At 53.3% G+C, this 24,535-nt stretch overlaps 2 protein-coding genes across 3 annotated transcripts in view; both read left to right on the forward strand.

Moving 5' to 3' along the window:
• RNF213 (ring finger protein 213) overlaps nucleotides 1-6,163 on the forward strand; it is a 95,230-nt gene extending 89,067 nt beyond the window's left edge. Inside the window, exons 61-68 of the mRNA XM_074971478.1 lie at nucleotides 229-312; nucleotides 716-896; nucleotides 1,052-1,253; nucleotides 1,437-1,514; nucleotides 1,888-2,085; nucleotides 3,034-3,123; nucleotides 3,219-3,397; nucleotides 3,954-6,163. Of these exons, the coding sequence (XP_074827579.1) occupies nucleotides 229-312; nucleotides 716-896; nucleotides 1,052-1,253; nucleotides 1,437-1,514; nucleotides 1,888-2,085; nucleotides 3,034-3,123; nucleotides 3,219-3,397; nucleotides 3,954-4,107 (1,166 nt within the window). The 3' untranslated portion in view covers nucleotides 4,108-6,163. The remainder of the gene's footprint in view (nucleotides 1-228; nucleotides 313-715; nucleotides 897-1,051; nucleotides 1,254-1,436; nucleotides 1,515-1,887; nucleotides 2,086-3,033; nucleotides 3,124-3,218; nucleotides 3,398-3,953) is intronic.
• A 1,339-nt stretch (nucleotides 6,164-7,502) lies between these two features.
• ENDOV (endonuclease V) lies at nucleotides 7,503-23,912 on the forward strand. 2 transcript variants are annotated; one of them, XM_074970831.1, is made up of 9 exons: nucleotides 7,507-7,756; nucleotides 9,663-9,834; nucleotides 10,912-11,046; nucleotides 11,591-11,630; nucleotides 12,011-12,123; nucleotides 12,509-12,577; nucleotides 13,317-13,445; nucleotides 22,275-22,351; nucleotides 23,580-23,912. In XM_074970831.1, exons 1-9 carry the CDS (start codon nucleotides 7,701-7,703, stop codon nucleotides 23,605-23,607), a joined length of 819 nt encoding a protein of 272 aa, XP_074826932.1. In that variant the 5' UTR covers nucleotides 7,507-7,700; the 3' UTR covers nucleotides 23,608-23,912. The 2 variants fall into 2 exon arrangements, with proteins under 2 accessions (XP_074826933.1, XP_074826932.1); XM_074970832.1 differs by lacking the exon at nucleotides 13,317-13,445 and having other exon boundaries at nucleotides 7,503-7,756.
• Nucleotides 23,913-24,535: the final 623 nt, after the last annotated feature.

The raw sequence follows: 24,535 nt of genomic DNA on the forward strand, positions 1-24,535 counted from the left end.
GGTAACTACAGCAATTGCTTAAAGGGAAAAGTAACATTAGCAAAGTATTTAATGTATCTTTAGCTTTTATGCTGTTTAGAAGCTGCTATACCAGAAGAGCTGACACCCTCTGACCATCTAGCTAGTGTTCTGGAATGCACTTGGAAAGCCTGTGTATTAAGGGATTCAAAGGTGTTGTGAAGGCCAGCAAAGGGTGTTTCAAGGATTCCTGGTTTTTGTGTTCTTCAGATGAGATGAGGAATCTGTGGCAAATCAGAGTGAACACATTTCTGTCTGTGTGGAACAAGTTGAGAAGATCGTTAGATACCAATGGTGAGTGTGCTGTGTATGCTCTTGTCATTACTGGAATGGCAGGACTGGGAGGTCACTCGACATCAGGTGATGGAAGGTTGACCCCTCATTACCCTTTGGCAACCTAAGCTCCTTCCAGCACTGATACGTACCCTGAAAGCTGACTTTCGACATCAAGATGTTGACAAATGGGGTGGGTGCAAAGGGGGAACTTGTTTCCCCTTCCAATACTCTCTCCTGCCCCTACTCACCACCCCTTAATACTTAGGATGAGCTGCAAAACAGCTGTGTTATGGCTCCCTCTTCTTATTGAACACCCCATCCTAACCTGCCAAATGAATGGCTCCCTGTCCCAGCTCAGGAGAGGGAGCTCAGCCTCCGTGGCTGTGGGCCTGTTGTGAAAGGCTTCTCTGCTCTGTTGCAGGTGAAATTAAGCTTCCCACAGCCTATTGTGATGTTGACTTGACCCTAGACAGCGAGTTTGAGAACCTCCTGCCACGCAGACGGGGTCTGGGCCTGTGCTCCACAGCCTTGGTCAGCTACCTCATCAGCCTGCACAATGACCTCATCTACACAGTGGAGAAAAACACAATGGAAATGAACAGGTATGTTAATGTGTCAGCTAGACATGCCACATGCCGCTGCTTCTCTTTGGTACCGGCTGTCCCCTCAGCCTCCTCTTCCCCCAGCAGCGAATCAAGACTGCTCATCGCTCTGCAGCTCCGCCTGTAACATAACCAAGCTTCCTCCTTTCCCACAGCTACTCCATCAGCCCTTCAGAGGTGGCTGATCTGCATGTGATCAGTTATGAGGTGGAGAGAGACCTGGTCCCTTTGATCTTGTCCAATTGCCAGTACAGCGTGGAGAAAGGCGGGGAGACTCTGCAGGAGTTCAACCTGGAAAAGATCCAGCAGCAGGTCACCAGCAGGTTCCTGCAGGGGAAGCCGCTCATCACTCTAGTGGTAAGGAGGATGGGAGCCAGTTGCAACCTTTTGCAGACAACTCTTCAGCCAGTGTTGGTGTTCATTTCACTGCTATACAGCTGGCATGTGCTACAACAGGGGCGACCAAAGTGCATTCCACCAAGATCGACAACCTGTAGGCCTTATTTCACACGCGTGTGCTCTCTCTCTCTCTCCCAACAGGGAATACCCACCCTGGTGTACAGACATGACCGGAATTATGAGCATCTGTTTAACGATGTAAAGAGCAAACTCAATCAGGTGAGTCTCTGAGATGGACAAAGTAGCAGGACTAGCGAGTGACCAGAGGCTTTCTAACTGGATAAAATCTGAATTTACTCCTCCCACATGCACCTCTTGAGTTATAGGGGCCCATGAGGAGGACACTCAGTGGTGCCTCATGTTTTAACTCATTTGTGCCTTAAATGCCCAGAAACCTAGTGTTCTCTCCTCCGTACATCCTGATTCAGGAAATGGAGATAAACATCTTTATCTTTAGCTCCCTGTACTTTGAGAATTGGTCCTATATTGGGGCTCCAGCAGGTTGGGCACCCGTGAGATACAGGTCTTCACTGCATAATGAAAGGGAATGATGAGGAATGCTAAGTGGTGACTGTGTTTCCTCCAATTACAGAACTCCCTCCCCAACTCTATGATCAACATGATCAGTGGGGAACTGCAGTCCTACAATGACATCTGTGAAGCTCTGTCAGTTGCTGAAATCACACTGGGATTCCTGGCCATGGCTGGAGAGGACCCAGATATGCTTCTGACCCATTATGTTGAAGTTATTTTGCAGATGGGGGATCAGACAAGCCCCCATGTGCTCAAGGTGAGTCCAGTGAGCAGATTCCCTGAGTGTACAAACTCATAAACACATCCAATCAGACTGGTCTCCAAGCCCAGCAACAGCCCAGCTTTAAAAATTGGTATTAAAAACCCCACATGCCCCAGGGCAAGTGAGGTGATTTCATCTTTCCTGCAGACACACGCTGAGGTAGGGCTCAGCCAGCCAGCTTATGTTGTTGGGTAGCCCTTTGTAACCACTACAGCAGAGCTGGGGCAGGAAGTGTGATGTGTCAAATTCACTTGCTCTGCAGATCCTTGGTGTCCTGCTAGGATTCAGGAACAAGCAGGGGAATCATTGAGTCAGGTGATGCAAGTGCTGGGTATGATGCAGCACAGAGACCAAGAGGAGGCAGATACCATGGGAAGCCTCTCCTGAAGAGTCAGCTTTCACCAGCACAGAACTGAATATCCTCCGCTTCTCTCTCAAGGATGGTGGTAGGGTCTCTCTTCTCCCACTGATGGGCACAGTAGTGCCAGAAGAGACTTTTTCTGTGACTCCTCTCCTCTCCAGTACACATGGCATTAACTCCACCTTCACTTTGCCCTCCCCTTGCACAGGTGCTATGGGGGATGAGCAGCTGGAGAGAGACAGAAGTGGGAGACTGCCTTTTGGAAAGCAGGCCTCCACACCCAGGGTGTCAGGGCTGGGTGAGCTCCAGCCCTGGGAATCTTTGCTTTGTTTATGGTAATATGTCCTGATGTTTACTCCTGCTGATCACTGATGTTTCACATCTGCTGAGTCACCCTACCTGCTTGCACCAGCCTTCCTGCGCTTACTTTAGCGTACAGGGAAAACCAGAATAGTCTAATTGTTTTAAGCCTTTCCATGTTCTACTGCAACACAGACCAGCGACGAAGACATGAAGAGCAAGGTATTCCTGAGTGCATCCCTCGCATTCAATTCTACTTCATTGGTGTGTTTCTCTTTCAGGCCCTAAGTCGATGTCACCTAAAGCACATCATAGCCCTGTGGCAGCTCCTCTCTACTCACAAGTCTGAGCAACTGCTGCGTCTCAAACGGGTAGGAAAGTGTCTGGCCTCCGCATTCGGTTCAGTGTTTTTCCTTCTCCCCAGAGAAAACTGCTCACCTGTGCATGTTCTTGCTGTGCCTTCTAGGATCCCTTTGTGGATGTTGATGCAGCCTATAAAGCTGAACTCGGTTCAGAGAACACCACGCTCCTCAACACCTTCCTCATTCAGGCCGGGTTGGAGACCTTCCTGCAGGAGCTGCACGAAATGATCATCCTGAAGATGAAACATACCAAAGTTGGAGATGAGCTCAACCCCTCATGGAGGTAATGGACTGCTCAGCCCAGATCTAACCACCTTCACGTGCTCGTTTTTTAATTTCTGTCATTTACATGCATTTGCAAAGGGACAAAGAATTCGCTTAGTTTTTCCTGCCCAGATGGACACAAAGCGTAAAACACCAACTGATTGCACAGTGAAAAGCTTCGGCTGGTGCTAAGAATGTTTATACAAACTTTGGGGCATGTGACTTTTCTACAGAGCCATATGACGTGTAAAATATTCAATGGGAATTGCTGGTTTTGAGTGCTTAATGGAATGCTAGCGTTGGGCAAATCCAAGCGTAGCACAGACCAGCACAGCTGGCTTTCCATACACAGCTTTGCCCCTGCACCTCAATCCTAACCTGTAGCACTTCCCGCATCTATGTTCTTGAGCTTCCATGGGTGTTGCCAATGTATTTCGAACCTGACCTGTAGCACCATTTAATCTATCTCACTGTAGTGTGTGTGTGTGTGTGTGTGTGTGTGTGTGTGTGTGTAATATATGCAGCATACTACAATGTTATTATTAACAGTGTTTTTCCCACTCTTTATTTTCTAGCCTGAAGGATACACTTTTTTCGTACATTGAAAGGAAAGGGAGCAACGTACTTACAGAGCTGGAGGATATGTTCCCAGAAGAGATTCTGCTCTCTCACTGTATTGCTGCCTGGAAAGCTGCTGCAGTCCTTAAAAGGGATCGTAGACTAAGTTAATATAGTAGAGGATCCTGCAAACACTGCTTTGTACATGAGGTCACTGGAGGAGCAGCACTGGGTCTATGTAAGACCTGCTCCTTGCACTGATCTTCCTTCCTGTACAAGGTGAATTCTGGTGCCACAAACACGCCATGTCAATGAGATCTAGAAAGTAACCTCTCTCTCACACTGGACTCAGGCCCAACATGTGATGCACAAGCATAAAGGATTTTATGCATCAGAAGGACTGGGGGGAAATAAATATGTGCTGTTTCTTGAGTAGGCAAAGCAGAGATGGAAACAGTGTTCAGAGGGAGGTGCGGTGAAAATTCACATCTCCCTCATCCTTCAGTGACCTGGGCAGGGTGGGGGTGAAGCTGCGGGTATCAAAGTGTCCTGTGAGCTACTTGAAGAGCCCCAGTGCAGGCATGCTCTGTTCTCCATGTTTTCTGTAGGCACTGTTCCAGTTCACATGCTCCCTTCCTGCCAATCTTTTCCTCTTCAGCTGGGTGAAAAACAAATGTAGTCCTCCCTCATCCAGGTCTCATAAGCTTCCCTGCTGCAAAACTACCCAAGCTGCCTTCATGTGTCTAAAGGGTCATATTGGCTCTTAGCTGTATAGCTTTATTCCTGCTCTAACATTCCATGAGTCCCGGGGTATCAGTTACCAGAGGTCAGTTAAGTTCCTCTTTGCATAACACACACAAGAAAAAACAGTACGTTTCAAAGCTCGCCACGGAAGTTCTTGTAGCTGCCTTAAAATAAAACATTAAAAGGCCACGTAGCCCAAATCCCACATACCAGGACAACCTGATAGTCCTGAATTACTACTCCCAATACCAAGACCATTTCTTCTTCTCCCCCCCCTCCCCCCCTTGTTCCCCAAGGTAACGTAAATTTGCATCAGAAGGGTGCTGCCAGGCTAGGTCTGGCGTGTGTGCGTGTGCAGGCAGACGTACACGTTGGAGCTGAGAGAGCCACTTCGCTCTTCTGTCTCCAGCACGTTTCCTGGATAGCCTGGACTCTGCATTATGGATTTAGGTGTCAGCTTCTTAGCTGATATTGAACAAACATCAGACTATGAATAGAGAAAACAGAAATGTAAATGTCATGGGTCTGTGCTGCTTTCCCCATATAAATGTCTTGTGTCTCTGACTGAATACTTTTCAGTGTTGCCTTCTCTAGCAGGAAGCGTCTGCGCCTATCAGTGCCACCGTGCTTTCCTGTTGTCACAGCAGAGTCATTTGCAGATGTAGTTAGGACCATGTTTCCCTTTAGAAAAGTTCCTTCTGGGCCAGAAGTTTGTACTTTATAGCCAGAATTTCACTCAGGAGCAAGTTTCTGATCAAATATAAGGCAATCCAGATCTTTTGTTAGACACACCTTCAAAATGAGAATCTTTAACCACACACATTCAATAGATTTGATCCCATTAAGGTCTGTCCAATAAATTGTACAGGTCCACAAATCTGGATTTCACTAGGTGGATAATATGCATCCTAAAAACACTAGAATATGAATTCTCACTAGGAAAGGTTTTTTCCTCCTCCCCTGAACGGGGGAATTTTACACACTCTGCACTCCCTCTGTTCCCTGTCATTTATTGATCTGTTGCAGCATTAATATGTAAAGTTAATCATGATGGGTTGCCTATTGGAAGCAGTATGGATTCCATTTACATTTGCAGTATTTCCATCTCTTACTGCACAGTTAATGTTTTCAAGTTGCCTTTTAAAAAGAAAAAAAAAAGATACCTCAGGGTCTCAGTTTGGACAGAGCCCAAACTAACTTCCAACAGCGAGCATTAGGTGACCTTTTCTCGTCACTGTTTTGTTGCTGTTTCTAGCTTTAAGGTGCCTTAGCTGTAACACTTTACTTAGAGGGAATCATGCTCGACGTACTTATACTTCACTGAGCTGCTTTGTATGAAGGATTTGATTATTTTTTGTATTTTGCATTTAGTCTTAATAAACTTGATCAGATAAGTTACGACCACCGTAGAAGGGTGCACCTATTTCAGTGCTTTTATTGCTGAGGGTTTTGAGGCTGTTTCTTCAATAAATGAAATATTTGCTGCTGAAGATTCCTTAGTGGTCAATAGTGATGCTTGAAACTGTGTCTTGAAAAGCACCTAATGCACAGTTGTGCTATGAGGAATCTGACCTTTAAAACCTTGGCCTCTTTTGTCTTTCAAGCTGCTACTTATGCAGAAGTGCAAATTTGGACAGAGTTAATGGATGATTGCTGTGTTCAATTCCACACAGACATGTAAAACAGGAGCAGGGAAGCTTGCCCTATGTCATTTCCTTCCCTTCCCTCCCCTCCTCGAGGGGGAGAGGTGATGAGTTTCTGACCCAAGAGCCCCAGCCACCAGAGGTGGACCTCTCGGCTGCTGTAGGGCCAGCAAAGCGATGGTGATTTCATTGCAAAGCTCAGTCACAACAGGTCTCCCCCTTTCCTTTCACCTAGTTCAGGGATTCTCCAACTGGAGGTCACGAAGTTATTACATGGGGGGGGGGGTGAGCTATCAGCCTCCATCCCCAAACCCTGCTTTGCCTCCAGCATTTATAATAGAGTGTTAAATATTTTTTTTAAGTGCTTAATTTATAAGGAAGGTTGCACTTAGACTTGCTGTGTGAAAGGAGTCATCAATACAAAAGTCTGAGAACCACTGGCCTAGTTTCTGCCTCAGCCCAGTCTTCCTATCTTACTTTGCACTGCAAATCAGGTTGGGGCTGGGCCTGGGTCCAGACCGGCGTGAAGTGGGGGGGTGGGGGGGGAAGAAGTCTGAGCCCCGTGAGCTGGGCTGTTCCCCCTCACAGATGCTGCTGCGTCATGGGTGCCACAAGCCCCAGGTCTGGCCCTGCTGTGCCCTGGCTCCAAGCGCAAGCAGACCTAGGGTTGCCAACCCTCTGGGATTGGCCAGAAGTCTCCCAGAATTGGGCTCAATCTCCAAGTGGATACCGAAGCCAATCCGGGAGATTTTAGGCTGCTAAAAGTCCAGTGGCGCAATGGGGCTAAGGCAGGACCCCTGCCTGCCCGGCTGGCAAGTCCCTCAAGCTCCTAGGCAGAGAGGTGTCCAGGGCAGTTCTACATGCTGCCCGAGCACCGACTCTGCAGCTCCCATTGGCCGGGAACCGCGACCAATGGGAGCTGTGGGGGCGATGCCTTCAGACAGGGGCAGCATGTGGAGCTGCCTGGCAGCCCCTGTGCCTAGGAGCCGGACATGCTGGCCGCTTCCAGGAGCTGCCGAGGTAAGCGCCGCCGGGCCAGAGCCTGCCCCCCTGAACCCCCTCCTGCCCCCAGAGCCTGCCCCCCAACCCCTGCCCTCCCCCAGCCCCTGAAAGTGAGGGAGGGTGGGGGAGCGCAGCTGGACTGAGAGGGTGGGGCCTCGCAGAAGGGGCGGAGCCTCAGAGAAGGGGCGGGGCGAGGGTGTTTGGGTCGCTGGGATTAGCCAGCTGGCAGCCCTCGGCCGACTTGCCCCTCCCCCCGCGCTGAAGGCACGAACAGCTCCCGGGAGCCCGGCCCGCGCCGGGGCCCCTAGGAACCCATCGGCTCCGCTCCGCGTCCCCGGGGGGCCGGACAGCGGCAACCCCGCCGGAAGCGGCTCCATGGCGCACAGCGAGACGGAGCCGCCGGAGGGGGAGACCCTGCGCCGCTGGGAACGGTAATGGGAGGGGAGCGCGGCACGGGCGTGTCAGGGGCCCCGCAGACGGCTCGTACTTCCGGCTGCGGGGCATGCTGGGATGTGTAGTCTTCTCGCTCCGAGCGGGGAAAGCGTTGTGCGCATGCGTCATATTGTGGCGTCAGGGGCGGGCTTCTCTGGGGACCGCCCCTTCCCAGACAGACAGAACCAAACCCCTTTGCTCTGCCCCGCCCCTTCTCCGAGGCCCCGCCCCTGCTCACTCCCCCCCTCCATCCTCCCGCTCTCCCCCACCCTCGCTGACTCCCCCATTTTCACCAGGCTGGGGCAGGGGGCTGGGGTGGGGTGTGGGGTGGGGCAGGGGGTGCAGGCTCTGGGATGGGAGCAGGAATGAGGGATTCGGGGAGCAAGAGGTGGCTCCGGACTGGAGCTGAGGGGTTCGAAGTGTGGGAGGGGGCTCAGGGCTGGGAGGGGTTTGGGGTGCAGGCTCCGGGTGGCACTTACTTCAGGGGGCTCCCAGAAGCGGCCAGCATGTCCCAGCGGCTCCTAGGCGCTGGGGCAACCAGGGGGGTTCCACACGCTGCCCTTGCCCCCGCCCCTGCAGCTCCCATTGGCTGTGGTTCCTGGCCAATGGGAGCTGCAGAGCCGGCGCTTGGGGTGGGGGCAGCGCGCGGCGCCTACCTGCCCACCCTTGTGCCTAGGGGCCGCAGTGACATGCTGGATGCTTCCAGGAACCGTGCGGAGCCAGGGCAGGCAAGGAGCCTGCCTTAGCCCCGCTGTGCCTCCGACTGGACTTTTAACGGCCCAGTCAGCGGTGCTGACCGGAGCCACCTTTTCGACCAGGCTTTCCGGTCGAAAACCGGACACCTGGCAACCCTTGATTCCATTGGGATGGGGCATGGGATGAGGTGGCAAAGCCTGGCCCTTTTAGGCCATGTCGGGCTGTGGTCCCTGGTGTCGATCAAAGATGGGTCCCCAGTTCTACGAGTTGCCCTGACCTGGTGGCAGCAGTGGGGACCATCTCCACATCTCGCCCTTCCCGAAGGGCAGGCACTGTTTGTCCCAGTGGCTCTTGGACATGACAGCTGTTCTGCTTCCTGATTAGGGTGACCAGATAGCAAATGTGAAAAATCGGGACAGGGGGTTGGGGGTAATAGTTGCTTATATAAGAAAAAGTCCCAAATATCGGTACTGTCCCTATAAAATCGGGACATCTGGTCACCCTATTCCTGATGCTCTTTGGAGCTCTCCCCTGTGCTCCCTGTTATTGGGGTGTTGTCAGGAGAGAGTGACTCTGTCTCCTCTGTGCCACAGGCAATGTAGTCACTCCTCTGGGCTCAGACGGGGCTTCGTGCCCCCCAGCATCCCCCTTCAGGTTTGTGGTCACTAACTGAGCTTGGTCAGGGTCTGCCTTAGTATTGAGGTGAGGTAACTCCTTGGCCTCATGTAGTAGGTCTCTGCAGAGATCTGGAGCCGGCCAGCTTGTCGGCTTTGATTGTTTCATCCCTTCCCATCCATGCAATGAAAAGCCCCTGTTCTGGCACAGGATCTCAAATGCGTTGCAGTCAGCCCTCATGAACCCTGCTGCGAAACCCAGGGTTCTTATCACCTCCATTTTCCAACTGCAGAAACCGAAGCACACAGGTTTGCCAAGGTCACTCAGAAGCACTGACAAATCTGAGACTAGAACCTCGGAGTCCTGATGTTCTGCTTCAGTAACTAGACCACACTGCCCCAAGGAATATGCTGTCCACCTGCCAACCCACCATGTGCCTAAACCAGCAGAGTCTTGTTGAATGGAAACGTGCTGAAATAATCAAACACAATTTTGCATGATGCCCGTACCTGCCTGCTTCTGTCATTTCAATTTGTTGTGTATGGAGTTGGGAATAAAAAGACACTATTTTTGTCTGTGGTTATCTTTCCTTAGGGAGCAGGCCCATCTAAAGGCGAATGTGATTGAGGAGGACACTGAGGAGTGGCAGAAAGATTCCACCTTTGCAGGACTGGAGAGAGTGGGAGGGGTGGACCTCTCTTATGCCAAAGGGAACGACACAATCGCTTGCGCTTCCCTGGTGGTTCTCAGCTACCCAGATCTTGAGGTAATGGCCCTAGAACGGTCTCATGGTTGGGATACCTGTAAGGTAAAGGCTTTGTAGAGAACCAGCCTACCCCAAAGGGCATCATGGACTGTATCTCAGCGTCACAAGGCTCTAGCCAAGTATCTGACCCACATGTTCACCAAGAAAAGGCTTTCTGCAGAGAGCATGGGTGAGGAGGAGAAACTGATGGTCTCTGGTATTACCTAGCAAAATTAATTTGGAGATATGTAGTTTGGTCACGGAGTTACAGAGAACTTCTAGATGCCCAGGGAGATGGTTCCAGTGTATGGCAATTGCTCAGGAGTAGGTCAGAGATGATGATGTTGAAAAGAAATAGCTCATAAACTGGCTTTGAAGATTTTGATTGAATTAGTTAAATGTTGGAAATGATCAGTTTCACCCTCTACCCAGAAACAAACCGCAGAAAGGCCATTGTTATTCAACATTTACCAGGAGAGCAAGTTAAAACAATGTAGCATTCCTAGACAGATGGTGCCTTCCTTGTCAGATCCCTCTGGCAATCAATTAATATGAGATGTGATTTACAATGGCACTTCCAAATCTGTTGTGAATCTCCCACATTCTGCAGTCATTAAACTTTGAATTAATAAAGATTTATCAGAGTTTATGTAGAGATTTCAACTAACGTAAAAAGTTGACAGTGATCTCCCCCTGTTGCACACTCCAATGGGGCCGAAGCATCCCTAGCCGTTGGCAAAATCCCTGCACTCAAGCAGAGTAGGGTAGACTAGGGTATATGTGGTCATTTTCCATCATCTGCCCATTACTTCTCTCCCCCCGTCACCCCCTATGCTCACACTGAGGGGACCAGTTGGTAGGAGCTAATGTGCAGCATTTGTGTTTAACTTTGTGGGAGCGGCCCAGCAGGGTTAGGGGAGAGTATTGAAGCAAGAGAGAGAGAATATAAATGGAGAAGAAATATCTGAGCCGGTCAGGGTTAAACCAGCGATGGCCTGGGTTCCTGGGTTCAGTACACTGATCCTAGTGTCTGCTGTGTTAAGTTGCCCCTTGCAGACATGAGTCTATGTTCTCAGCACAGTCCTTGTTTTGTCCCAGGTGCTATATGAGGACTGTCAGATGGTAACTGTGAGCGCCCCCTACGTGGCAGGATACTTAGCTTTTCGAGAGGCCCCTTTCCTGGTGGAAGCTGCTCAGAGACTTCAGGAGCGAGAGCCTGGGCTCAGGCCTCAGGTGCAGCATGTTCCTTTCTCTCATGGGGAGATGTCCCTGGGGTGCTGGATGGACCTGAAAAGGAACCTTCCCTCGAGGTTGCGCTGGCCAGCACCTCGGCAGCAGGCAGGGCAGGGCAGGGTGCACCCTAACACAGCCTTGTTGTTGTGTCTGTTTCGCTGTCTCCAGGGGGATGGGGAAACCAAGCCAATGGCCAGCCACACTTCACCTTGTCCGTGAACAGGGAAGGGAAGACACTGGGATGACTCCCATCCTTTCTTTAGCACTACTGGGGTGCTGGGCACTCGGCCTGCAATAGAAATATCAGCTCCCTGCTCCCGGGGCTGGTCATCAAAAGGGGCATGAAAGAGAGAGCGAAGCAGGCAGGGGTGGGGAGAACCTGGGTAAAGGAGCTGTGGGGGTGGGGCAAAGGATTGAAATGGAGCCTTCTCCTTCCTCACGGAGCTGGCCTCACTCGCCTCTTGTTCAGGGCGGAGGTGCGTTCACTCAGCTAGCGCGTTCCATGGGGCTTGGTAACTAACACGTCACCTGGGGGCTCTTCCAGGTGCTGCTCGTAGATGGGAATGGCGTGCTCCATCACAGAGGTATGAGAGAGCTCTGCCCCCCGATGGGGACCCCCAGGCCCTAGGAGAGAGCGCTTCCCCGCAACGGGGACCCCCCCAGGCTCCATGAGAGAGCACTGTTCCCCCCAACAGGGACCCCCAGGTTCCAGGAGAGAGTGCTGCCCCCCCTGACAGGGACCCCCAGGCCCTAGGAGAGAGCACTGTTCCCCCCGACAGGGACCCCCAGGCTCCAGGAGAGAGCGCTGCCCCCCGACGGGGACCCCCAGGCCCTAGGAGAGAGCGCTGCCCCCCGTCGGGGACCCTGGGCTGTTCCCTCTGATGAGGGTCACCAGAACAGGATGGAGAACCCCACTGCTGGCCCCTTCCTGTTTCCTTTGACCATCTCTTGGTTTCTTCGGCAGGGTTTGGGGTGGCCTGCCACCTGGGGGTGCTGACGGGCCTGCCCTGTATTGGTGTGGCCAAAAACCTCCTGCAGGTTGATGGCCTGGCCAAGGATGAGCTGCACAAGGAGCAGGTAAGGCCATCGCGAGCATCCCTCCCCCCGTGCCAGTGCGGGGAATGGAGTAAGAGCCTGGGTGAATGGGAGCTCCTAGCAACCCCCCTCCTGGCCTCTCCCGCCACGGGGAGCTGGGGAGCCACATGCTGGCTGGCAAGGGGCAGCTCCCGGTTTCTCCGTCCCAGCCTTTCCCAGCAGGAAATCCTGGCCGCACTATGGGCACTCCATGCTGGCGTTAAGTAGAGGCCAAAGCAAAGGTGGCTGCAGTGATCACCCCGTTTCCCCGCAAAACAAGCTTGTTCAGACAAAGAAGAGAAGTTCTGGAGGAGGCTCTCCCAACCCCTCCTGGAACTGATGCACTGGAGCTCTAACCAGCTGGCCCTTGGGTGCTTGCTTGTTTTAGATCCGTGACCTGCAGATGGGAGGAGCCATGTTCCCTCTGAGGGGCACTTCGGGGAGAGTCCTGGGCATGGTAAGTCATGGGGAGTCTGCTTTGCATGTTGGTCATGGATGGGACTTCTCCATGTTCCCTAGCCTGGCTCAGATGGGAAGGAGGGAGGGGACAAAGTATAGTGCAGCTCTCTGCAGCCCAGTGACAATAAGCCAGGAAGGCAGGATCTGAGCAGAGCAGAGCTAACGCTCCCCTCCCATTCCTTTCAGCGCAAGCACTCTCAGAAAGGCGTGGGATCCCCTCCTGGGATGCATGGCCACTTTCTCATATGTGACAGTGGTATGTGAGATGCCATGTCCTGGTCTAGCTGCCCGTGTCCTGCACCATTACAGCAAAGGGGCAAAGCACGGGCAGGAGTTTTTTCGGTGGCAGGTCTCCAGATTGTGAGACAGGAACCCCTGCAACTTGGTGGAAAAGGCAGCTTGGGAAATGGTGGGGCTGGCTTGTCCCCACTCAGAACTGGCAGGTGTCAGCTGCCTCCTTCGCCTGGATATATTTCAGTTCACTCCAGGTTCCACTGAGCAAGGTCCCTTGTTCTGAGCAGTGAAATATTGAGGGAGGGGAGCACAAGGAGCCCTAGGAGACAGACCCTCCCTGTGATGCTCCCAAGCAGAGAGGAGAAGTAAAGCCCTGGGCTCCGAAGTGTCTGAAACCCCCCAGCTCTCCCAAGCGTCCTCATGTGCGTGTGCAATCACTGACGTCTTGCGTTTGTTTTAAACAAGCCCCAAATCTCTGATCTGTTCGGTGTCCAACCCTCCAGGCCCTGCGCAGCTACAACAAGAGCATGAAGCCCATCTATGTCTCCGTAGGCCACAGGACGTGCCTGGAGTCGGCAGTGCGCCTGGTCCAGTCCTGCTGTAGGTACCGGATCCCAGAGCCCATCCGACAGGTGCGAAGGCAGGGGCAGCTAGGGGATGGGGATCCAAGCCTGTCATGGGAGACGTGGCCTGCTAGATAGCAAAGGGGTGACAGGTAGCTGTGAATTACTGGGCTGCGACGGCATGTCGGAGCTCAGCTGGCCTCCCTTCCCCAAGAGCAGCTCCTGAGCCTGCTGGGCCGTCCCCTCCAGCTACGGGCTACAGCCAGTCCTGGCAGTTCTGATCTACCTGTCTTAAACACAAGGAACAAACTGCTCCTTCCCTCTTTCTTTGTCCTCCTGACCTGTCCCTGATCCAGCCTGGTGGGGCTCTCTGCTCCTCTCTGCAGGCTGGCTCTGGGGTTAATAATGCAGAGGAGCTGGAGGTGCAGTTTTCCCAGAATGTGGAGCCGACCACAGACTGCAGTGTTCATCCTCTGGGCTATGGGGTATGCCGCACTCCGCAACAAGCTGCAGGCTGCCGGTTCCAGATGTAGCCTGTAAGTGGCAGCACTAGATCGCATTCAGTGCCTCTTGCTGCCAGCAATTTTATAATTAAATCACAGCAGGGCTGGAGAAATGAGTCTCAAGAAGCGTGAAGCGCTGGAATTTCTACCGGCCAAGAGCTTCCTTCTCCTCAGGATCACCCTGCCATTGGCAGTTCAGGCAGGCTGCCCTGTTCTGCATTTAGGGAGCAGAGTCTGTTCTATGTCCCCGTTGTAACATCACCCTGGAACAGGGAGTGTTCCGACTGCTACACCTCGGCCTTCGTCACGTGTCTGCCAGCCCTGGCTTTGCTGCCTCTCTGAGCAGTATTGAGAAGGCTCCGACCAAGGCCAGACACACAGGCGCTGCAGACAGAAGCTGTTCACTGGCTTTGTGATATTTTCTGAAAATTGAACCATGTGACACTGTTAGTTGTGGAGCGACCAGCAAACCTCAAAGCAAAACTGCCCATTGGCGTCTCCAGACCAGAGCTGATCATGGGGTTTCTGGGCCCATATCCCACCTCCTGACAGACTGGAGCAGTCTTGCAGGTCGTCTAGTCCCATAGCTCACTGCCGGCAGTGGCCAGCACCCGATGCTTCAGGAGACAGCCTCTCATAGTCGCATTGTGTGGCACTTGGGGGCGTGTTAGGAGGGAAGGGGAAAAGCCTTCCCCAGTGGAAACATGCCTGTTTTTCTTTTGGAAATCATTTTGACCCAGGTGCCCTGCTCATCACAGATGCTTTCTGTCGCCTTCAGTCCCATTCCCCTGCCTCTTTGAGACTGGCCAGCTAGACTCCTCCAGCTGCTCCAACTAACCTGGGGCATTAGTTAAAGGGACAAAATTGATTTCCTGGTGACTCCTTCCGGGGAAAGATTTGAGAACCATCTCCAAGGATTAGAAGGGTGTGAACCCAAGGAGGGAAGGGAATTATTCATCGCTGGGATTCTTGGACTTTTCCATAGTACAGGTCATATCTTCATGGAGAGTGTGTAATAGAGGCTTATATGGACCTCACCAGCTCGCCAATTCACTATCTCATGGAACCTGCCCCGCATCACACCGCCTCCCAGGGGTTATGACAACAATCACCTACAGGAAACAAGAACTTGAGTCACAAAGGATGTAACTTCTTTTGATGTGATTTAGTGGCTGGAGGTGAGGTAGCGGAGCCAGCACCAGGCACCAGCTAGGTCTCCACAGATGCTGTAGCTGTTCCCTGGAGCAGCGTCTGGGAGCCTCTGGTTTGGGTGGTCTAGGGAGGAGAAACGGGATAAAACTGAGCAAACGCTGAAAATTCAACAACATTGGGCAATCCTTTTGCTGAGATCTAGTTGACCATAGAACAGGGATTAGCGTGTGGTAGGGCTGAAAGCCAGAGCCCTTTGAGTTAAAGCTGGGCTGAGTAAAGCACTAGAAAATAGAATGAAGGGGTCCTTCCTGCACTAAGTGACTTGTCGGCCTTTTCTCTGTGGTATTTCTCTGTGGTGAGCCTGCAGGGCGTTGAGGAGATGTGAAAGGGGAATGTCCTACAGCAGGTTTTGCCTGGGTAGTGCCTTGTGATCACAGCTTTTCTGATGCCCAAGGTGAAGCTTCAGGGTTATCAGCCCTTGAAGCTTTTCCTGGTTCTGAAGGTTCTGGTAGTTTCAAACAGGTGCAGCTCACAGCTGAGCTCAGCTCTTCCGTTCCCTTCTTCGCTGGGCCATGGTGCAGTCTTACATGACGGCAGTGGCTGTGTAGCTGCTATGGGGACATAAACCTGCCCCCCGGCTGGAGGCACAGCTGGCCCCATCCTGCACTGGGGTACATGTGGCTAAGTTGTACGAAGTGGGCGCCAGACATCATCTTGGCCACGGACGTGGTCGCATTTGTATTTGGAACAAGAGGTGGCTTTGCTGACTGGGGACGTGTGTCTCAGATGCAGCAAGTGTTGTGAACTTTCAGAGGAAGCCGAGGGAAATTCATTGTCTGCTACAATAAATATTTATATCCTGCTTGGACCTCATTCCGCGAGTAAATACAAGGCCGAGGCATGAGAACTCCGTGTGCGGAGAGGGAGCGCTCTGTCTCGTCTGGCAGGCTCATGAATATTTGAAGTTCCCCTGCGGAGGTTTGATCCCAGCCAGAGGGACCTCCCAGGTGCAACCCAAACAAAGGAACCCAGGTGAACATAAACCAGCCTCCCACTGCCACAGGCAAAACACTCTACCTACAGCCGCTGGTGACATGGCACTGAATCTTCCTGAGCTGCCCCTGGTGCCCCGAACAAGAGCTCCTCTTGACCTGTCTGTGGGTGCAAGAATTCCAAGCCTGTCCAGATTCCAGGCTACACATGCACGGGGTATGGAGTGGAGCCTTTTAGCAAATGAGCTCCCTGCCTTTGACTCCCAGGGATGGAACAGGACCTGCACTGGAATAGGCTCTGTTACCTCTGCGGTCTTGCCTTTCTGCTTTGCTGCCCATCAGACTCCTGCTCACTACTTGACCCTTTTCACTCCGGCTGGCAGCTTGCCCAGCAGGTTCCTGCTGGGTCAGGAGCTGCCGGCAGAGCAATCTGTGGGGTAATGCTGGCCCGCCACAAAGTGGCAGAGAAGCGAGTCTGAATTGGTGCCCCTGGGTGCTGCACTTTCAAGCCACTGCACCTGTGCTGTTAAACTCTCCTCCATCAAGGAACTGGAACACAAGCTATCAGCCCTGCCCTGCCTGTTACATGTTCCTGCTATCCAGTAGGGGATTGCCAACTGAGGGCCAGAACCCCCTACTCCCTGAGACCTGACCCTCCTTCCCCCTCCACCAGCTTGCTGTGCCCACATGTGCCACTTCTGCCCATTCACAAAATAGACAAGGTAGAAATTCCAGACCCCTAATGCCAGCACTAGTCCCCTCCGAAAATAGAAGGGATTATTATGGCACAATGATCCATCTTATTGATTAGCCTCTGGGTTAATAAGCTGGGTTAAGCTGTCTCTCAGCACAGCATTAGGAGTGAGCGCTGGCAAGTAACTTGCTGCCTAATCAAGCCTTAGCTGTGTTATTAGGTGAACTTGGTTTGGGGCTTTTTCCTCCTGCAGAAGAACAGTAAGTGAATCAGGCTTTTGCTACTTGGGCTCCCAGTAGGCATTCTGTCGAGCAGTCTGTTTCCCTTGTTATGAAATTCATCGCGTAATGTCTTATCCTGAAGAGTGATCAGAGTTATTTGTCAGCTGAGATATGAAACTGTCCAATCACAAAAAGAGGAAAATATTCCTCCAAACAAACTGCTCCTTATGTAACTGTATTTCATTGTCTGGCATGGGGAGTTGGTGAGTGGCTCTTAAGCAGCATCTCTGGCACAGAACTCATAGGGAGGCGTGAAGCGAGCTAGTGGGGAGTTTGGTGCGGGAATGTTCACAAACAGCACAAACATGTGAGTTACATCCAGGGCAGCCGCTGAGAGTTTTATTAATCCACCTCACTAGTCCTGGCCTTGTACGTTTGTTTAGTTCCCTTCAGCTGGAAGGAGCCCAAACTGCTTCAGAGTGGGGGTGGTATCATGAAGCCATCTCTGGAGTGAAGCACAGCAGCTGTTCGGAGCTACCACTGTGCAGTGAGGTTTTCAAGGGAGGAAGTGAAGAATGACTTTCCCAAGTGAAGCTTTGGGGAGAGTTTAGCCCAGCACTCCCACCGTTACGTTGTTGAGGTGGCTATGGCTCCTTTAATGACCACAGAGGGCTGTCTCTCACTGGCAAGATGGCCCCTTGCGCCACACCAGGCCACTGGTTCCGCGATGACTCTGACCTGCACCAGTGCCGAGTCACCAGCAGCACATGCTACAGCTCACTCCGTTTTCTTTGGAGGCCTCCAGCCAAGTACTGAGCATGCCCTGTCCTGCTTAGCTGGAGATTTGACAAAGGTGTGTTTTCCTCTGTGAATCACACACCTGAGAACGAGCTGTACTCTGGGAAATGAAGCTATGTGACTAAGAGTTTGTTTCCACCAGAATTGTTCCTAAAGGATTTCACGTGGCACATGGAGGACCCTTGGTTCATGACCACTTCTAGGCATCTTCCGATGGCTTGATGGAGGTCACTGAGTCAATGTCTGTAGCTTTGGGCTTTTCCCCATGGCATGTTGAATGCCTGATTTAAATAACAGTTGTTGGCCTGTGCTCTGACTCTGGGGCTTTGGTAGCGCAGGAGGGAACTGTGTGTCTGGGAACCCTAAGGAAAAAGAGAATAAAGGTATCTAGCCTGTTTGGTGAAGAGGGCGGCTGCTTGCAGGTAGCAAAGGGTCAGCTGATTGTCTCAGTGTTCTGCGCAGGGAGGTGCAGGCAGGATGGTTGTGTCCGTTAGAACAGTCCCTATGAGAACACAGGCAGGGGCGACTGGCCTTCTGATCCCCACCCCCTTGTAGAGCCCACCTTGTCATCTGTGCATCTTTGCCTGAGATGTTCCCATGAAAAAACTCCTGAAACACACCAAGTTAGTGGCTCCTCACTGTCCTGCTGTCTCTGGTGGGCACTGAGTGGCATTTCTCCTCCGGTGGGGCGAGTGGGTGATTTCCTGTTTGCTTTCCCTGATTCAGAATGGCTCTCTCCAGGGTAGTGGCCCTGGAGGGGAAGGGGCAGCCACGCTGGCAATGCAGAGTGGGTTTGAGAGAGGGGGCTGAGGCAGACATGGGCAGGAAGACCATTCTGGGGATGGGGGGTGGGGAACGAAGCAGCAGGGAGGGGGGAAGCCATGTGAGCCTGTGGTCCAGCCCACTCTGCCATCCCAGGGAGAGCCCTCCCGCCCCCACGCAGCCCAAAGTGTACATTGAAAAGACAAGCGCAGAGGTCTTCCGGCAGCCTCTGTTCTCAGCCTGGGAGCAGCTTCCCCAGCCAACTCAGCCCTGCCTCGTCCTGGCAGGCCGATGCGACTGGCTCAGGTGTGGGCTGGTGCGTGACCTCGCCCTGCAGCCCAGAGCTGGGGAGGGAGACTCATTCCCAGAACTAGCCTAGCTCTCAGTGGGGACACGGAACCTTTTGCCCGTAGGTCACCAGTTCAAATCCAGCCCCAGGTAAGTCGTTCCCAGCTGTTAGCTAGCTGGTGTGCAGCGCCTTGCTGGGTCTCAGCTCCCTTCCCAATGGACAGGTGTCTGCAACCCTATAGCCACTGCCACTGCTGGCACCAGTGGGGCCCTGGTCTTACTCTCAGCCGTGGGCCCAAGACTGAACCAGCCAGGGAGACCAAATGACCCTCTTGCCCCTGGACGGGGTTCCCTCCTGCTGAGGCCAAGGTTGCTGGAGGGGCAGTGTGAGTAAAGTATGCCCTGCTGCTGCAGCCCCCCTGAGCATGGCTAGAGGGATGGGTGTGGCCACGTCTACATGGCTGGGGGGACAGTGCATGCGTGGACGGCTGTGATGTGGGAGCAAGTGACACTTCTGCCATAGCCCAGCTCTGCTGCCCCTTTGCGATGCTCCTCCCAGGAGCAGGGTGGGAATGTTCCCAGCGCGGCTGGCTCGCACAGTAGCTATCCTCATGCTGGGAGCAGCAGGTGGGGAGGGAGCTCAGAGTCCAGTGTCTATAGTCAGCGAACGCCTCCACCCGGGGCGTCCCTGACCCAGCAGCTCTCGCTGCCACTCCAGGAAAAAGCAATTAAAACGCCCCAGCACTTCCTTCCCCACCTGCCTGTTTCCAGCGCAAGGAGGGAGCTGCTAGACACACGGCCGGGTGCTGGCAGGGCAAAATTGCCACAGGGCCTTTGTGCTGCTGGTCAGACAGACGTGGCTCCCAGCGGCTTCCTGTGGGCAGAGGGGCACTGGTCCTTCCAAGCTTCCTTCCCTCTGTGGCTGGGCCCAATGGCTGTAGCAAGGGGGGTGCAGTGAGCACTGCGGCTCGAAGGTGCAGCTACTGTCCAGGCCAGCGCCAGCTGTTCAGGCCAGGCTAAGGCAGCGGTGTCAGATCTCCCTGGTGTTTCAGGGAGCAGCCCCCCAAAAGAGCTTTCTCCCCCTCCCCCACTCCCTGCACCTGGGATCACTAAATACCTGTCTCTGTGGGGAGGGAGACTGGTTTGCTCTCTCAGGGACTCTAACCTGCCCTTGGGGTTCTGACAGGTCTTTTCTGTCTCCCGTGTGTGTGCCCCAATAGGACGAGACAGTTCAGATGGAGCTCATGCTGGGTCTGAGGCCTGGGGCTGCGCAAAGCATCACTCTTCCCTGCAGTTCCATTTGGAGGGGGCTTTGCACCCCCATCGAGGAGGTTCTTGTGGACAGAGGGAGAAGCCAGTTAGGCTGCTCTAGGCATGAAGGAGTGTACTACACCTTGAAGGGACAGGTTGGAGCTTATGGCTAAGAGGGAGAGTACGGGGGGTCCATACTGAAAGGTGAACTGTCAGGCTGGAGAAAGGTTATTAGTGGAGTTCCTCAAGAATCAGTCTTGGGACCAACATTATTTAACATTTTCATTCATGACCTTGGCACAAAAAGTGAGTGTGTGCTAATAAAATTTGCGGATGACACAAAGTTGGGAGGTATTGCCAATATGGAGGAGGACCGGAATATCGTACGAGAAGATTTGAATAACCTTGTAAACTGGAGTGTAGAAATGGGATGAAATCTAATAGTGCAAAGTGCAAGGTCATGCACTTAGGGACTAACAATAAGAATTTTTGCTGTAAGCTGGGGATGGATCAGTTGGAAGCCACAGAGGAGGAGAAAGACCTGGGTGTATTGATCTTGGGCTGGAGTCCGGGCTCTAGGACCCTGTGAGGTGAGATGGTCCCAGAGCTCAGGCTCTGCGCCCAGAAGTCTATGCTGCAATTAAACCACCCTGCGAGCCCAAGTTAGCTGCAGGGGCCAGCCGTGGGTGTCTGATTGCAGTGTAGACATACCCTATGAGTCTGAGACAGCCTGGGGTGTAACCAGAGGCCCTGCCCTAGGGCTGGGCTATATTAACAGGAACAGGAAGCCGAGCAAAAGAGAGGGGAGCAGAAGCCTGCAGCTGCAGTGGGTGGGCGGGCATTGTTTCATCAAGCAGACCAGCCTAACGAGAGCCTTTGTCCTGAGGTGAGGGCCTTATGGACTGTGAATTGAAGCCTTGTTAAAAGGGGATATGCTAGTTTGTTAGGTGAGTTGGTCTCGCCTTGCCTGAAACTGCTAAAGCAAACCCATTGTTGCCCCAGTTGGGACCCTGAAGGTGGGTCACCCCTGCAGCACTGCAAGGGGGAGTACAAGGACTGCCCACCCCTCCACACTGTGGGTGGAGCTGCTGAGCCTTTTGCTGGAATTTCAGGTCCCACCCCCACTCTTCCTCTTCTCCCAAGGTGCAATCCAGTCTCTGCTTCCAGGTGTCCTGCCGAGGGGGAGCGTGCAGTGTCTCTGCTGCTCCATGGGCTGGGTGCATGGGGCAGCTGGGAAATAACTTGGGCTGCTTCCCCTTCACCTCAGCAATTGCCAGGGGTCTGGATTCACTCGGCAGGTCAGCGTCCACCTCCTGCTTTGCCCCTAGCCACCGTAAATCCAGACTGGCCTGTCATGTCCCTGCACCACATCTGAGGGTGTCAGAGCCAAGGAGGAGCTGGGGTAGATGCCAGTCGGGTGAGGGCTGGGTATGGTATGAGCTGTGCAGAGGCTCACAGGTTGCCGTGGGGGTAGGGGAGGTATGTGAATTGTATTTCTATTGGACATCCCAGGCACTCAGGTCTCTTAGAGGCCTCTGGCTGAGGCCAGCTGAACTCACCAGAGCTCCTGGACCGTGCGTCGAGAGCTGGAGGGATTTGATGGGGACTTGCTCTCCCAGCTGAGCTGTCTGGCTGTTACCCCTGTGCTTTGTTGCCTGTTGCCCCCCATCCTCAGCGCTTGGGAGAGGGCCAGGGCAGAGCTGGCCCTTGGCACTGAATGGTGTGCATCCGCTGTCCACTCTATGCCTTGCTGCCTTCCGTTGTGGTAAATGCAGAAATGGGGAGCTGGGCTTTAGGAAATCTCATTTCTGCTTCCACAATGAACCGCGCTGCAGCTAAGGCTGCCTGGGCTGAGACCCTTCTCCTCCATTTTGGGTCTTTGTCTTCTCAGCCCAGGTGCAGTTGAGGCAGAGGGACTGAATGGAGCGGGATAAGGTCAGGGAGGCGGGGGGGGTGGTCCCTGCTTGTGCGAGAGCCCTACCCGGGACTGCCAGCCGTATGCTGTAGATAGCTTGGGGGGGAAAAGGGCTGAGCCTTCAAGCCCCTCTCACTTGCAGAGGCGGTGAATGCTGCGCACGGAGAGCGCACCAGGGCCCTGCAGAGTGACTCCCCCTCCTGGCCTGTGCAGCTGCCTGAGAGCATCTGCCTGGCACAGTTCATTAGAGAGCGGCGGGCGTGGGGCGGTCTGACCAATCAAGTCTTGAGTCTTCGCTAATCCATCTCCTCCCCAATTCCAGGCTGACATCAGATCCAGAGAGTACATCCGGAAGCACCTGTCCTCCCCACTGGGGAGCACGTCTCCTGGGCCAGGGAGGTAGGTGTGTGGGCGGCCTAAGCAACCGCACGTCCAGAGGGGATCTGCTCATGTAATGCTCTTGGGTAATGGCATTAAAGGGACAGTCGGGGTAACAAGGTAGGATAAAGGGCTGCAGGGCGCATGCTGCCCCCGCGGAGCAGGAGATTTCCGACGGGCACCGTCTGTGCTGCACCATGTGTTCCCACCGAAGGGGCAGCGTCCTGGGCTGGCTGGACCACGAGACTGCGGCAGGTCACTGGGGATTTTGTCTGTTTCCGGTGTACATGATAAGCAAAGTGAACGGTCCCCGGGTGTGATGTGAGGGCGGACAGAAATACCCTTCGAGGAGCTGGCCTCTGGGCCTTAATGAATAAAGAAAGGGCCAGGCCACCTCATTCTTTTGTAAAGTAGGGCTGGATTCTGCCCTGGTATATTGATGTAAATCCAGAGAAACCCCTCTGGTGTCTATGGGGTTTCACGGGTGTCAGTCCGGAATAAGTGAGAGCAGAACTCTGCTCTAAACTGTTCTCTTTATATCAACCCACTGCCCTGCCGGGCCCTTTGTATTTCGAGATAGAGGCAACATTCTCAGCGCAGTTTCTGGCAGCTCATAGCCGGATTCTCTCAGTGCTACAGTCACCTGCACAAATAAGGGGCTGGAGAGATCCAGGACCATAAAAATGCATGGAGATTAGCCTGGTTAGTGAGGGGCAAACTGCTCCCAGGTCTCCCAGGCTGATCTGCCCTCGAGGGGATCGTAAGGGCCAGGACACAGCTGGGTGTGGTGTGGAGGCTGGTGCTGGTTCATGTGACACTCTGATACTGCTGATGGGGGGAGGCGATGTTCAGATCCTGCAGGAACAACTCTACCTGTGCACCACAGCCTGCTCCACTGCCCTGCTCTTGTCCTGCCTGGCATCTCCACGCAGCTCTGCAACGCACCGTAACGGCCCTGCCTTCTAATCCAAGCCCAAGATCCCCACCCCCATGGCTTGGCTGCTGCCCCTCCATCCCGATTTGCAGCACTTTCCTGCTGGGCCAGTCCTGGGCAGATGCTGACAGTCCCAGCAAATGTGTGCACCGAGTTGAGACCCCAAACTCATGGCATGAGATATCAGCACCAGTGTCTGAAGATGGTGCCCCAGAGCTCCTGTATCTCCCGCTCCAGTTCCCAGAGTAGCAGGGAGTTACCTAGGTTGGTTTGGCTTTTTTTACTCTTTGTGACCTTTCCTTGTTCTTGATCCAGGAAGGAAGAAGCTGAGCCCAAGCATTAATTTGGCACCAGGAAGACACTGTCCAGCCCCAGTGTGAACTTGAGCCTTCCACCCCCTCTGGGATCAGAGCTCCAAGACCTCCTTTCCAGCAAGCGTCTACAGGGCACTGTGACTAACCGTCCACGCCAGGAACTCAGGGTAATTCATGGGGTGAAAAGCCAGGATGACCAGAGAGAAACCAGGAGACTGTGTCCCCCTGGGCTCTGCTAATGGGGCAGGAGCCCCAGCCTTTGATGGTTTGTAAATTCTAGCGAATATTTTATATTCCAATTTTGAAAACACATGCTGTAAAAATAAATTCTCACCAGCACTCGTACACTAACAAAGCAGTGTTTGAGTCAAGAGAGAGATTATTTGCTGCAAGACTGTGAGAATTCGCTTTGGGGGGAGTTTATTAACAAACAATGAGTTAAAACAGCATGAAGCTCCCAGTTTGACACTGGCCTCTTGCCATCCCTTTAGTGACAGTCTCATGGGCTCCCCGATCCCCATCCGCCTTTTACCCTTTCCTCCCCCCTCCTCCAGTCTGTGCGATTGCTGTCACTTCACACATCTCAGGGGAACAGAAGCCCAATAACTAGCTCCTGCTAGTCCTGACAGACGGGCAGAGGACTCTGTGTTTTGGGTGGGCGTGTAAATCGCAAGGGAGGTGCAGGAGCCAACAATCTGCTGCATGGTCTGGAGGAGGGGAGCTGCTAGGCTCTAACACCTGAATTTGGATCCCTGGGAAGCAAACAGGCTCCCTGGTACACAGGTCAAGCAGGTCTCAATGGCTGCTGCCCTGCCTGTTGTCAGTTACCGAACCTTGGTGGCCTTATGCAAGAAATCTTGCCTCTGTGTAAATGGTGCCGCAGGTTTGTCAGTCCCCATGGGAGCTGCAGGGTGAGCCCTGCTGGGAGCTGCATCCACCCAGCCAGCCTTGTTGATT

Source organism: Natator depressus, chromosome 14 (genome assembly GCF_965152275.1).
Source record: "Natator depressus isolate rNatDep1 chromosome 14, rNatDep2.hap1, whole genome shotgun sequence".
Lineage (NCBI taxonomy): Eukaryota > Metazoa > Chordata > Testudines > Cheloniidae > Natator > Natator depressus.